At 37.0% G+C, this 16182-nt stretch overlaps 1 protein-coding gene across 2 annotated transcripts in view; it reads right to left on the bottom strand.

Annotated features, from left to right (window-relative positions):
• The window catches only part of ME1 (malic enzyme 1), a 167651-nt gene that overhangs the window by 87683 nt on the left and 63786 nt on the right, over positions 1–16182 (bottom strand). For both annotated transcript variants that reach the window (XM_065630972.1, XM_065630973.1), the window contains exons 4-5: positions 11053–11128; positions 9702–9863 (exon numbers count right to left, since the gene is read on the bottom strand). In XM_065630972.1, coding sequence (XP_065487044.1) covers positions 9702–9863; positions 11053–11128 — 238 coding nt within the window. The remainder of the gene's footprint in view (positions 1–9701; positions 9864–11052; positions 11129–16182) is intronic.

A 16182-nucleotide genomic window follows, 5' to 3' on the forward strand; every position in this document is an offset into this window, starting at 1 on the left:
TGAATATGCACTTATGGCTAGACTGAGATGGGAATAACTAGCATTTACTATGAGTATTGAAATAAAAATAAATATGGCAGAATTCTATATTATTTCATTCCTCCTCTCATCACATTATAAACAGCAATTTACTCAAGAAATCTTACCTTTGTGTGACTTGATATAATGAGATCAAATATTATAAAGAATTTGACCAAGGTCAGATTAGACAGATCTTTGGAGACTACTATTGTTCTGATTCATTATTTGTAATAATTAAAATACCTGTACTAGAATAAAATAATCTGATATATTAAAATTCAAGTTTATTTTTTTCCACAAGATTCAGAAAAGCACATAAAAATCATGATTTATTGCACATATATATAACTGAAATAAAGTGCTACAGAAGATGACCTCGGATAAGTATTCACTGAACCACACCTTTCACTACCATTGCAGTAACAATTTCAATATTAACTAATACCAATTTCAGCAAGAGTCAACAAAAATGTCACACAGCTCTATTTATTCTCTAGAAATGAGGCAACATTCTGATGGTTATTTGCATGTTTGGGTTTTGGTTTGGTTTCGGTTTTGTTAGTTTGGTTGGTTTTGTTTGGTTGCTTTTGTTTTGGTTTTTATGACTTTAGTTGACAGCAAAACCTGTATTTTGAAATATTCAATTTCCAGATAAAATTGGTGGAAAAACTGTTATTGTTGTTAAATATGACCATGCTTCCTCTTGCTCATTATAGTAATCTGTAGCTAAGCCTCCGAGCCAGTCCACACATCTCAGGGTGCACCTTCACCAGCTCAGCAACACGGGAACCACGAAGCTTCTTCGTAGGAAACACAACCAGGTGGAAACTCCTGAACCACAAAGTACTGAGGCATGGGACATCCAAACAAAGAGTTGGAATCAGCTTTAGGATTTAAAAAGTAAATCCCCTCCACCAAATATATAAAGTAAAACCCCAAACCAGTCTATAATGCTATTTATCAGTGGTTTTAGAACATCCCATAGTTGTGAATCCTTGAAGTACAGAACGATTGGGCTCAAGTTTGCAGTGGATTGTCACAGAAGGAAAATGTTTGACTTATTACCCTAAGGAAAAAGTAACAAAGTTTATCATATCCTCTGAAGTACTCACCTCATGTCTGCAACAAACAGAAAACTACTCAGGCTATGAAAATATTAATGAGACAAAACCAGCAGTGGTAACATATGGTTTACAAAAGGAAACATGAAATTTTAATACACATGAAGAAAATACGAATGATGATGATATGTATAAAAGCCTAAAAAAGACCTGAGGGATATTAGCACTCACCAATGATAGGCTTCTAATGTGCAACATGTAAAGCACTAATAAATAGCTAAAACTCCTCTATAATAATAAAAATAACAACAAAAAACCACTCCTCTATAATAATAACAATGCCAATCTCTTTGAATATTTAAATATAATACAGGTGTTTTCCTTCATTTTTTCATTAATTACATTTCCAGTATGTACATACTTCATGACTGCATGAATAACTGTGTCCTTCACTGAATATGCCTCCTAAAAACTATTACCCAGAATCTGGAGCAACTTTGGCAACTGAACTTTTAAATTGAAAACCAAATGCTTCATGTTAAATAAATAAGTAAATAAATAGATTTGGCACTCCATTACAGTCATTTTAAAATAACCGTACGTTCAATAGCATGTATAAAAACCTGTGCAAACTACCCTCTCATTCTGATAAAATTTAACAATTTTGATCAATATTTCCTTCTAAGAGCAGACTGGGCTTGTCAAGCTATTGCTTTGGCTATAGAATACACCACAAGGTCACATACATAAACTTTGACTTTTCAATTTATTTCAAGTTTCCCTTGAAGCAAGCTTATTTATTATAATTTACTGTCCATTGCCTAAAGCCTGTGATTTCATTTACTCTTCCTTGTCTGTTTTATTACTTTCTATGTGCTCTACTGACAATCCAACCTGGCAAGCTTACAAGACTCCATATCTGAGAGAATTTGCAAAACAGACTAATGTAAGATAATATTTTTGGGCAGAAAAAGCAAACTATGACTTCATCAAAAGACTGAGTTTGAAATGTGTCAATAACAAATCAGCAGCATACCGCAGAAACATATTCAACTTGTAAATCTAAATTTATTATTACACTTACAAATTCTCGACGTGTCTGAGTTAAAATACTGAGCCAAAATAACTTTTGAAACTTTCATGTTGTGAATGTATTACCAGGCATATTTTAACTATTCACTAAGAGCATTAAAGAGCAAGAAACAGAAAGCTCTCAAAAAAATTACTGAAAAATATCAGCTGTCGGATACCTGTGATCCACTCAAGCATGTCACCCAACAGTCCCTGCGCTGAGGGGACATGGGGGCTCTCACAAGCAACATCCATTCCCCAGCTCATTCTTTAGGTCTGCAAGTGTAATATGCACGCTGGCACCATTATAGGTGTTCCTGTTGTTTAAACAAAGCATGTTTAGGAGCAATGGATGATGACATTTATTTTAGAGGTGAAATCTTCTGAAACACACTGGAAAGATGACTCTAAACTCTCTCCGTTTAGAAGACGCATCTACAAAAACGGATTGTATCTGCCTATTCCTTCCTCTAATGAATATTCCCTCCACTCCAAATAAGTGAAGAGATTTAAAAGAAGACAGCCAAATCCTGCAAATAAAAAAAAAAAAAAAGGTTTTTTTTCTTCTGCACAATGGGATAGACAGAATTGTAATGCAGAAATTACTTTACTTTTCAGTACTTCTGAACACTGAAAAGAGAAAGGAAAAAATGACTCATGACATTGAATCTAGGAAAAGTAATACCCTACCACAATATTTTCTTGCCAACTGGAAGCAGGGAAAGGGGAGGCAAAACAAATATTCATGTATTTTCTCCTTTGTTCAAGTGCTGGCAGTGTGCTACCAGGGAAGTATCTAACAGCAAGATCTAAGGGGGAAAAAAATCCATTTGTAAAATAGAACTTAATTGGTGAAGGAGAGTGCAATTATCTCCTGCCAGAATGGTAGAGACAGGGAATAGCCAAATGATAAAAAATCCCACAGATTTACTCCATCAATAGTTTTATAAATTTTCATGCCTGGAATTCAGCACCATTGGGCCACAGCATTACTTTGATCACCTTCCCAGGCCTGGCTGCTTTGTGGAACAGAGAAAAAAGATTCACTTGGTCAACCAGGTTATTTGATCAGTGACATTTTAACATAGCTAAATAAAAAGCTGTGTACCTAGAAACCTTCTTTTTTGATTACACATGATGTCATTTGTACTTCAGAAATCCCCAAAACTATTAGGGAACACACTGGAGAATATAAACTAGAAATGATGCACCATATATGCACCAGATGCAAAAATAAATCCTGTTTATATAGACAGGAGCAACCTGTAGCCATAGAATTCAGGAAATGCTACTGTGGTTTATAGTAAAAGTACCACTGACATGCTGTCCCTACTTCTAACAACTATCACTCGAGGGGAAGGCAAAAAGACCTTTTTAAATTGTAAGAGTATAACCATTCTATAATACATTTACTACACAAAAAAATATGTAAAAATGTCACTCATCTACATACGAATGCCAAATGTGACGGTCTTTTATTTAGAAATCCCTACGGCTGCACACAATTTACATAATTTGTTTGATATATTTACATCTTTAAATTGATAAAACATGACACTGCAAGTTTCTCCATACTCAGCTTTCTTCTAAGTTTCTACTTTGGTTAGAATATGAATAATAAAAGCAGCTTTGTTTCTGTTTTCTCAATAGTTCCCACTTGCACATTGATAGGTAGGCATTTTTCAAGAACATGAATCTTGGAAGGCTGGTACCAGCTCTTATGACAAGTGGAAGTAATTTGGGGAAATGCAGAAAGCTAACGAGCACGAGTTGAAGAACTGAGCTTGAATTTGCACCTCAGCTTTTCTGGATTCAGTGCTCCATCATGGATGCCTGTCATTCCTCCAGAAGAGTCAGGATTGCCAGCCTAGTCATGCTCATTGACCTATTTAAGTCAACTGTGAGAACTGTCACATTCCTGCATTTAAATACTTGCAGTAAGCTAAGGGCAAGAATATTCCAAAGCAAGCATGCAAAAAGTAACTTGAAACAGCCGCCCACAAGTCCCTGAAGTGTGGCAGATGAAGGAGTAGCTGCCCTAGCAGCTGCCCCATGTTTCTCTGTCTTGTGCACTTTTCATTATTTAAATCCTTGTATTTGCCAGGTATACGAGTAAAGAACAGCTTTGGATATACATTTGCAAAAAGTGAACTGACCACCAGGATTCAACTCTACATTAATGGCATAGATAGATAGATAGATAGATAGATAGATAGATAGATAGATAGATAGATAGATAGATAGATAGACAGACAGACAGACAGATATGACTAGCCAACTATCTAACCGTCTACCCAGGGCTGGAGAAGGTTTGCAGGTCCAGCTTCTCGGAAGCCACCCCAGCTGCAGGTGGAGTGAGTTCTGACACCTGAGCAATCCTGCCGGCTGCTGTGCGGCCACTGTCCTGGCGCTCAGGACACCCAGATGCCTTCTGCTGGAAACTGCTGAGGTAAATAAAAAGCTCTTCCAACACCAGCTGTCTCAGCTTTTCCACGTTGGTTGAAAGTACCATTACAAAGAGCTGAATGCTTTCTACCTAAGCTGAAATCTATGGCAACTGGTTTATGTTTAAATGCTAACACACAATTAATCTTTCCAAAGCTCCCACAACTGGCCATTGCCAGCTCTGAATTTACACATGCCACCAGTCCAGGATCGCTCCGCCAGCCCTGAACTGGTCAGAGCTTCTCTTGTAAGGTACCAAATAAACACAGTTCTTGTTCCTCTGTTAAGCATCCATTATTAGATTAAGGTTTTTACAGTCAGAAGAAACCCTTTCACCACTGATTTTACTTCTATATAACACAAACCATCAGTCTCCCTAGAATTTATTCCTGCTCTGGCTGGATAATAGTACTTTAGTTTAACCATTTCTCATCTTGTGACCCTTGGACACCAAAAACATTGCCTCTAAGTCATTAATAAAGATACTAAACATTGCAGAGCTCAAAAAACAAACCAAACCTGAAATACCACAAAACCTCAACTATTTTGTTATTCCTCACAGAAATACATGGTTTAAACTGCATTTTCTCCAGTGACACTGGAGACTTGCTTTGTTTTTTCATTGGTCCAGCTTCTTAAAAGGAACAGTATGAATTCGAATGTGTCACTGAAGGTAAAAAATAAGGATCAACCAAAAATCTGTAAACTCACTTTAACATTAAGTTTCTTTTTAATAAGCCCATGCTAATCAGTAATAGTTATTTTACATTTAGCTCTTGATTAGACAATCTTTCTGATTTTACTCCATTCTTTATCTCAGGTTACAGAAACCAGGATAATTGTATTTTAAATAAGAGCCTTAACTTTAGTCCAGTCTTCCTGAACTTCTCAATTCATCCCAGAGATAACTAAAAAAACGCCAGTACTTCTTCACCAGGCAGCTCAGCATGGTCCAGAAAGCTTTTACCAGAGTTTTGTGGGTTTTTTTTTTAAACAGGCCAAAGCACTATTTGCACATTCTGATTTAAGTATCTTGACAATTTTTTAAAGCTTTTGTTTAACATCTTCATTTGCTGTTAATAAAATGGAAAATAAGATTTCTCGCCAAGATAAATAAAACTGAGATTTAAAAAAATATCTACCATATTTATACCGACAATCTGATACTTGCACAAGTACCACCATTAAGGCAAAGCATCAGGAACAAAAGAAAATCTCATTCTGACTGTTCATAATTAATATGGATTAAGTTTCTTTTCTTCAGTGCCTTTGCTTTTTTATTGCCTATAAAACCAATTTTTGAACTTGGTTTCTATTATTGGGTTTTGCTGCTTTTTTTTGTTTATGTGTGTTTTTGGTTGGTTGGTTGGTTTTTTTAACTGTTGGTTTTCACATCCCTGTAAGCCAGGCTGATTTTTAACCAATAGGCTTGCCTCAACATTGTTTATTTTGTAAGAGTTTAATAACATGCTTTACATAGTAAGCAAACATCATTCACATTTTAATGTTTAAAAGTTTTTCCCTTGATTCAGCTTGATTATTTCCATCATCCTTAAACCATCCCACTTACAGTGCTGAGTACATGTGTTTCAGGTAGGTCTCCATTAAGTTGTAGTTGCTTGTACCTTGACAACCACTTATTTTTCTTTTGCAATCTGTTTCTTTAACCATTTCAAGGTGATAAACATAAACCTCAATAATGTTAGATGTATACCCAGAATGCAGAGAACACATCACCTCAGGATTTTCAACAACACTTTCATATCAGTACTGCGACTAGTGCCCAAGTATGTTTTACTTGGATCGAAATCCCACCTGAGAAGCACCATCCTCACACCTGAAAAATACATGGCTACTCAGTAAGGCACAACTTTTAGTGAGATTGTCACAGTCTCTAGTAAATAACTAATAGTACTCCAAATACTGTTTAAAATGCTTTGCATAAAAATGTCCTATCAGCAATTACTTGACTCCAATTTCTCAGTGACTTGCAAAACAGGCATATTATTTTTGGCAGTAGTCGACACCACTTCTTTCGGACACTCAGTCCCACACTGATTACATGGAATCATTTACTAGTTTGGTCACACAAGTCTTCCTGCTAGGTCAATTTTTACCCATAAGTAAGCAGTTTCCATTTATCTTGCTTATTATATAGGCAATTGTATGGAAATGCTTTATTTGCTTCTCTTCTTTTTCCTTGGTTTAATGAGTAGCAGGATAATACCACAGCTAAAAACGCCTCTGCTAAAACTAAGAGTAATAAGGCTTTTAATAATCACCAGAAACTGAATTGCCCTTTTGAGTTCTTGTTTTGGGTCCTGTATATACAACAAAACAATACAGGATGAGAACTTGTCAAGTTTTTCTTGCGATCTGCTTTAGAGTAAGATTTAATCTTTCTGGAGAATTTGCAGGTTGTGCACAACTGCATTATAGTTGCCAAAAATACATATTTTAAAACTTATTTTAAAGCAGTGAGGCCCTCACAGAATGGGAAAAGAAACTAATCTAAATGGAAAACATCTGCACGTTTCAAAAAACATGTTCAGCATAATTATTATTTATACATGTTCAAGTTATGAGAGTGATTTCTATTATGTCTTATTATGGAAAATCCTGGCTACACTAAGAAAATATAGCATAAAAATGCAGTTATTTGTCCAAGAGGTTTAGATTTTAAGACAAGGAATTGCAGTGCAATTCCACAGCAGCTTGACCTAATATAACCAGCTTAGCCAGCAAAAAGTGATAGCTTTTTGGTCATTTCAGTTCTCTGCATGGCTCACCACCTCATCACACAAACACCAGCATTAGGGAGGGAACATGGATGTGCTGCTGGGGGAGAGGGAAGGTGTTAGAAGAAATTAAGGGAGCTAGAGCCCCAGGATCCCCAACTTTGACTAAAGTAGCCAGGTAACAGCACCCAAGCTCCCATTAATTAATATTATCAGGCCCATGCAGTCTCTTTAGTCAAGGGGTACGCCAACGGGGTTCCACCTATTCATAATCCTATAGCAGAATTCAAAGTTCTCATTCCCAGGAACAGCTGTTAGATAAACGTTTAAACATCAGAGCAACCAGTCTCCACTGGAAAAAGCCATGAAACATCTACATTTTGAAGTGTAGTCTAGCACAACCCTGAAAGAGTAATTGTGCTGCCTCTAGAGTTGACCATAACCCAACCGTGATTCACAGCCTTGATTTCTCTCATGCTGCTGACTTCTCCTCAACCCTGCAAAAACCTGAATGAGACTAAACGGCACTGATCTGTAAGCTAATATAATTCCTTGCATCTGCTACAGCACTGGAAAAAAAAAAAAAATCAACAAAAATAACTCTTTAGCCAACATCCCATTCATTCAAACTTAGTTTAAGGTCTCGTGCCAGTAACTTTAGCTGGGGATTTTACACTGTTGGGCAGCGTGTGCATGTCTGAGCTTGACAGACACCCGGGCAGGAATGAAAAGCAGCCTGGCAGACAGTCCTGTCCTGCACTACCAGCCACCATGCTGGCTGGGGACTGAAACACGCTCAGCCTCTCATGGCACTGTACGACTAAACTGAAGCAGTTTATAATGTGGCCCTGAAAGTACATTCCCAAGTGAAACAACAAAAATCCTCCTGATCAGAAGGTGAATATTTCAGAGCATCAACAAAACCCAGCTCACACAATTTTTATGCATCTTGTAATACTTTAGGTTTGCTAATCTTTCATACGCATTGAACTCATTGTTTTGTCACAAGAACAGTGACATGAAAGTCTTTGTGTGTGTATATATATACACGCTTGATATCTTTCAATAAAATAATATGCTATGAAAAATTTAACATTACAATGAAACTCAAGCATAAAAGCAAAATGTAAAGCCTACTGCAGTACCAGAAGTAGCTGATGCTATTAACTGCCTAGAAACATTCAGTAATAGATTAGGTAACTGACCCAGCTGTTTAAACCAGGAATAAAAACATTTTACAGCTCATGAGCCTTGTATGTGATTAGATATGGCTTTGTGCTACAGTGCACAGCCACATCTCGCAAGTAAGTCTGTCCACTTTCAGACGGGGGTTCTTGGGGGATAGAGAGAGAGAGGGGAGCAGGCATTTTCTCAGTTTAATAATGTTTTCATGATGTATTGTCTAAATTATCCCAGTGGGGCACGGGTGGAGGTGTGTGTATAAAGCTGAAGATGCACACACCCAACCCAACAATCCAGAAGTCCCAGCTAAATTTACCAGTACAAGAATGCTTTATTTAGCTATAATACACGTAAATCTCTTATATATCAATCATGCATAAAGTTTAACACTTGCATGATTTATAGTATAACATTTGTTTACTTCTGCTAAAGCATAATGATATTGCTGGTGAAATTTAATTTTACATCATTCAGAGTCACTAATTCCACGATTTTTCAGAAAGGGAAAAAAAAAAATAGAACAGAGGCCAAGTAATTAACTAGTAATCCCAGGAGCCCTGGAAATAACAAAGCCAATTTTCAGCAACTTTAAATCTCTGCACTTCACACAAATGGGAAGCCAAGTTAAAGAGGGTTAGGTCCACTTATTTGAAGCACTAGGACCTCATTTGGGGAAAATTCACAGCACCACAGTACTTTCTATAGCTTAAGTCAATGTACAACCGAAGTACATAGACATGTATTCCCAGCACAGATCAGGCTGTAGCTTCACACTGTTCACCAAAACGAGGGGCACAATCAGAATTCACATCTGAAATCACTGCAGAGGAATTGTGCAGTAGAAGGGGAGAAAGAATGCTTCCTTAAATTATATTTTAACTCTACCATACCCCTCTTCTTGAGATCTAATTTTCCATACCCCTTTTTAAGGCCTACAATGTGTGCAGCACGTTTTAACAGAAAACAGCATCCTAAATTACTTGAGCCTTACAAAACAGCCTACACTGTGCATTAGGATGAGTATACCTACACTGTGTATCAGGATGAGACTTTTACCATAGGACTTTTTTTGCAAATAACTAAAGCCAGTATCGTAAGAGAGAAAAACAACTTTTTACAATTCAACTTCTGTATAGTTCCCCTCAAACAGCTCATACCCACCACATCTCAGAAAAGGATTTACCTCATTATCTGTTCCCACATCCAACATCACTGGTAGACACTCATGAGGTTTTACTCCTCCACATGCCGTATAAAGCGCCAGTTTACCAACTGGAATGCCCATTCCGTAACAGCCAAGGTCTCCAAGACCAAGAATGCGTTCTCCGTCTGTCACCACAATAGCCTGAAGGAAGAAATAAAAGCACTGTAAAAATCACTTCTTTGCTTGTACGTACTAAGTATTCCATTATCTTCTTACCATCATTTTTAAAATTTTCATATAAAAATTGTAACAGGTACAAACAAATCCATAGTACAACAAATGGTCAGAATTGTTTTATTGTATTTCACTGTGGTTTGCTTGCTTCACTGTAAATGGGACTTTCACATAAAACATTTAAGAATACACAAGAGAGGTATTTAGTATTATATTACACGGGAACTGGCATTGTTCCCTCTTACATTTTTCTGTCAACAGTATGAAAACAGAATATGAAGGGAAAGGAAGTCATCCACAAAAAAAAAAGAAGAACCCCAGCCTCCTGGGTTTTGTCACGGCTGTTTTCAGCAGAACCAGGGCCACCCTCTCTTGCTGGCCTCTGACAGGGCTGTCTACAGCCACCTGCTTCTTACCCTTCAAAGACGTATTTCTTCTTCCCTTGAGCAAATAACACACTCCATCGCACTTATACATATGAGGAAGTATGAGTTTTCATTGCTAGAAATATAATAGCTCGGCAAACCTAACAGAACTGTCTGCACCAAAAAGGAAGATTTTTTTCATAGGAAAGGGCAGAAGCGCTCAGCCACGGCAAGCAGCTCACAACACAATAATTTCCTTGTTATACTCTGTGACAAGCCATTTCAGTTGTAAATTTAATATTTTTTGTGAGAGAGCTCATCAGGTATCATATGTGGAGAACTATTAACCCAAGCACTAGAACAGATTGCCAGGAGATCTTGTGGAGTCTCCACCCTCAGGGATGCTCAAAACCCACAGGCTGGACACGGCGCTGAGTGACCTGCCCTGGCTGACCCTGCTGGAGCAGGAGGATGGACTAGATGACCTCCTGACGTGCCTTCCTACCTCAACCACTCTGTGATTCCCTGAAACACAGAAAAAGCATTCAGGGTTTTTTTGATACATAATATTGAACATAATTGACCTATTAATCAGTAAAGAACGCCTGTTGCTAAACAAGTTAGAGTTTGAAAGCCTCAGACTTTGGCTGTAATGTCATTGTTTCTATTTTTAAAATGAGCTATGAAATCACTGAAATCTAATTGATAAAAAGCTTATAAAAATATCTTAAGCATGTCACCTTGGGTGCAAACTAGTGTCAGCTTTGTCATGCAACTAAAACTGAACTTACCTTTATAACGCTTTCTGGCCAGGATTGAAGCATTGTAGCAATGTGTCCCCGGTCATGGATAGTAATAAAAAGACCTCTGCAAATAAAAAATACTTTTCATATAAACAGGTGATTAAATACTTCAGGACAAAACAATTAAATAATAAATTAACTCTATGCAAACATGTTTCCAACATACATAGATTCATTTCAATAATAAGTACTCAATTTTGTATGAATGAGTAAATTAAATGTCTGCATTTAGTAGAAGTCATGGAACATTTAACTCAGTAAAGCTTCACTAAGCAGTAAGAACCTGTAAGGGTTCTTGTCTGAAGATTGCTACATTTGATTTTAAAACTCATTGAGCACTTGATCTCTTCAGATGTGTTCATAAAATGTCCCTGACCACAAAATGTGTTAATCTTATGACAGTTATCACTAGTGCACCAGCAGTCCTGACATTTACAGACAAGAATGGGCCAAAGTTTTAATCTGTGAACAAAACCTGAAATAACCCATATATTATCATTACATAAAATAATTCAAGAGCATTCAGTTATGTGTTTAGAAAACAGTCTGCCTATTTAATTAGATTGCCTCTTTGATACCTACAAAAGTGAGAAATTATCTTCTTCATATGAAAATCTCTTTGATTTGAAAGTGTGTAGCACATCCTAAGCAAACGAAATTTTTACCTTGAACAGTACTTGTAAATGGGCCTTTAATTCCACCAATACAGAAGAGTACAAAACAAAATACAGAAAAGTGTAATTCTCATTTCATTTTATATTTAATACAGAAGGAAAACCAATATAGCATTTTATCCTATTCTTCATCATGTTATTCTTCATTTATTTTACGAGACATGCAGCTATACATTCACATCCAGACTCAATTTAATTACATTTCTTATCTACTTTTCTCAGGTGAGCAGAAAAAAATTCTCCCGTTAAAGTCAATCTCTCAAAAACCATGAAGAAAACATCAACGAAGGAGGACACGAAAAAGATGTCTTCTTTTAACTAAACTTGGCACTAGTAAGTATAAGGAGTTGTCTTCTGGAATTATTTTAAAGCATTTCATTCACCTATTATAAAATTCATAACGTAAAAATTAGAGCAGAGTACTGAAAAATAATTTAAATCTAAGTCTACCACAATATCTCCATATTCACCGAAGTGGGTACGTGACCATATGGGTCTACATAAAACTAGTAACTCAGGGAAACACTTGTCAAATATGACTGCAAGTACTCCAAGTCAAGCAAAAAATTTCTTGCAGTGTGTATTAGTCAAGATACCCAAATCAGTCCAAAAATTATATTTGCCTATGTTTACTTATTTCATATGTATTAGATTATATACATATTTATGTACAAATTATCGTATTTTTATATTTAATTTTATATTTAATTTCATATTTAAGTGTCTTCTTCCCCTCTTTGATGTCAAAAATATAAAACTGAAATTGTTTATTGTTTTGGTCAAAAGACAGTGTAAGAGACATTGCAATATATCAAAACATTTCTTAATGTTAAAGCTAATGATTCAGAAACAGAAACTATAACTTCAGCAGCTGGCATGTTTTAAAAGAAAAATATATATTTAAAGGAAAAAAAAAAAATCAGCCATTTCTGGTTAGCTATTTTTAACTGTTTAAATTTCATCTTATGCATTTCCCCCTAAAACTGATAATTCTCTGATCCTGGCATTGCCAATTAATTCCCCCTCTGCTTCCATTCCCCAAGCTCTGAACAAACACACCAGGCTGGGTGATTATGTCTGTCTGTTGTTTCTTAATAAGTAACACCTGTCAGCACATGAATTCCTCCACCTCAGTGTAAGTGACAGTCCTTGGGGATGGGAGGGGGTGTTAATATTTACAGTACTTTTCAGAAGGTGTGGTATTTACAGCACTTCTCTTTGTGAGCCAGCTACCAGGAGAAAGATGCCCCTAACAGTGCAAAGCCATAAAACAGCAAAGCGAAATAAATGCGGGTGCTTCCTTCCTGATGTATTGTACAGCACGTCATTTTATAAAACACAGTGTAAACTGCTAAATCATAAAATACATCTTATCAAAATTGCTAGCCTCAGAGACAGTCAATCGTGAGAGATGAGCATGCAAAAGGAAAATCAAGAGTGCAGGAGGAAAGCTATCTGGAAGCATCGCCCCTCTCTTTCTCCCCACCCTCCAATTTACATCGACCTAATAGATTCGTGTTAAATGAAGCAAGATTTTGCATTGATTTTCTAAAGAGTTGCAGCCCAGCCCAGTGTGGTTAAATGACCTCTTCCTTGCAAGCTAGGGAGACGGGTCTCCATGGAATAAATTCCCCAGCAGAGGAAAATAAAGGCAGGGTGGCTGCTCCAGAAGGAATTTTGTTAGAACATTTGTAAAGACCTTTGAATAAGTATTGAGAGTATATTTCAGAAATCTGTCCAAGCAGGATCACATTCAAATGACAATGGAAAATAGGGGCTGAAGTGTAAACAGAGTCATGTTGAAAGCATTTCACTCCCCTCCTTCTTCCCTTCCCTCTATTCTTTCTGTAGATTAGTAAAATGTTTCTGGATGCATTGTCCTGACTGAGAAGATACTCCTGGATTTAAGGGCACAGAATAAGATACAAGAATCTTCTTTCATCTGAGTCTTCCTCATCTTTCATTTCTTTACTTAAAGCCCTTTTCTCCTTTATAGTGTCCTCTGCAAGAGGCTACACCAGGTTGCAAGAGGAATCCCAGATCGCAGTGGTGTCAGCCACAAGAACATCCTACTGACATTACTGGCACTGAACTCACTGGCAATTCTACCTGCAGGTAACCATCAAAATGTAATGCTACATATTTTTATCTTCTCCATGAGGTCATGCTATGTCCAGGAAAAGCACCAACTGCATCAGGTTATTACAAGTAGCATAGGGTGACACAAGCTGATGAGGTTGCCAACTCTTTGGCTATCTAGCAGATGTTATAGTTATTTTTTGGCTGTCATAGCATGGTCGTGAGAAGATTCGAGAAAGGACCACGGCATCAGTTTCAAGCCACAAAACATTATAGGCTGTAAACTATACAATTTAAATTGGATTAATTTATGTAGTTATTTCAGTCCAAAAATAAGTCAGAACTATCCATTGGAGTGTAACATTAATAATAAGTAGTCATGTCAGTGACGCACAGCCCGCTCTGCCAGCTGCAGAGCAAGAGGCAGCCCGTGTGATGTGCATCTGTCTGACGGCGCTTTGGGATGTGGTTCGCTACAGCAGATGCACGAGTAATACATTTCAGCACATGGAGAAAGAAGCAAGATACAGAAAAAAATTCCTAACCATAAGGTTTCGTTAAAAAAAAAAAAAAAAAAAAAGAAAGAAAAAGAGGAAAAATATGGTGCTTGTTTCTCGGCATGCACATATTCACATATCTAACAAGAAAAGCTTCTCACGGGAAAGCGGGCTTCAGTTCTGTACACACTTTCAGAGCAGCCCAGGCTGGCAAGCCCACTGTAAAAGCAAGTGTAGGTTTTATGACACAGTACGGTCCTTTCTATTTGAACTGACGTGTCGGTTACAATTACTATCTTTTCTTGAGACCTGCTGAGGCTTAAAAGGCCAATCAGCAAAACTGTGACTTAAAACTGACTTGAAGCTTGCAGCAGCAGATTAGTCTTCAAATTAACGTGTTCCTTTTGAACCTGGCACATGCAGGTCTACGTGGAACTTGTCTGAAGGCACATGAAAGTGGGCTCATCTTCAGTCACTTTGGCCCCAGTTAGACCTCAGTTCCGCACTGGTTTATACCAGTCTAGCCAAAGGGTTCACCTCTGCTCATACCCACTTCAGATAGCCAGACAATACATGAAACTACAGCAGAGGAATAATTATGCAAAGAAGTAACTATTCCTCCTTCTTGTCACATCACCAGTAAGACCACAGCCCTGAAGAGTGAGAGAGGGAACCACAGTAGGACATCAGGAACCACTCAAAGGGGCGATGTGTTTTGGGTCACTGAGCTCACTGCACTGCAGCAGATTTCGCCAGCTGTGTGGAGGCCATCCTACATCATATAATTTGGCACTGTTTTATTAGGAGTCTGATCTATGAGAACAAAGCAAACAGAATTAAATGGATTATTTGTTTATTATGCTTCAAGGAAATAATGTCCCACCAGCAATGTATTTCTCTATTTTCTGTTAAAGTACAGTTTAGAAAAATGTGTCATAGTAACAGAATAATCCTCTCTTTCCTCTTCTTATAATAACAGGAGGCACTCTAATGTTAGTTTCTGAAAATGCCAAACATTTTTAATTAAAAAAAGTTCAAACTTTTCTCACAACCCTAAATGTTCAAAATTGTTATTTGAATTATGAACTGTGCATAGAATTATAATAGAGTTGACTTAACTTCCCCAGGCAGCCTAAATCAACAAGCTTAAAAATAATAATAATAAAATATCTCAGGGACCAGCCTCAGTTTATTCCTGAGCCTGGACTTTCCCGAACTGCTGCACTTTGAAAGAAGTAAACTACTTTCCTAGTCCCTGTTGAAATTCCCTCCTATTTTTGTTAAAATTATAAAAAGCGGTACAATACAAACATCGTACTAGAAACTAAGAGTACCTATATCCCCCAAAAGAACAGTCTGCTTTTTATTTCACCAAGAAGTAATAACGTTTCTCATTGTAACTGTTCAATATGGTCTCCTGTCATCATATGAAATGTACTCAAACTTTTAATTACATCTTACCTTACCAGGTTCCTTTTGATAGTAAAATTCGTTCCAAGACCTCTGAGGCCTAATAAACACAGCTGATGGACTGATTTAAAAATGCAGCTGTTCACAGATTTATTTATTTATTTTACCTTTCCCTCTGTACAGGGTGAATTTCATTACTTTGCAATACACAGGTATTTCTTTCAATAAATAAAATAGTTGATGCTGAAATTGCAGCTGCTACTGACCTTCATCCTGAATTCATCAATATTAAAGAAACTTGGGCTATATATTTTCTAGATATCACATATGCAAACCATATTTAAACAGAAAAGTTTCTAAGAAGCAAAATAAAAACATCGAAAATAGGCCAAGAGCATTAAGAGGAGAGTAAGTACTGTTAACGCCTCTAAAGGCCTGGAGCTGTGCACGAGTAAAAT

The sequence above is a fragment of the Caloenas nicobarica genome, chromosome 3, assembly GCF_036013445.1.
Source record: "Caloenas nicobarica isolate bCalNic1 chromosome 3, bCalNic1.hap1, whole genome shotgun sequence".
NCBI classification, from domain to species: domain Eukaryota; kingdom Metazoa; phylum Chordata; class Aves; order Columbiformes; family Columbidae; genus Caloenas; species Caloenas nicobarica.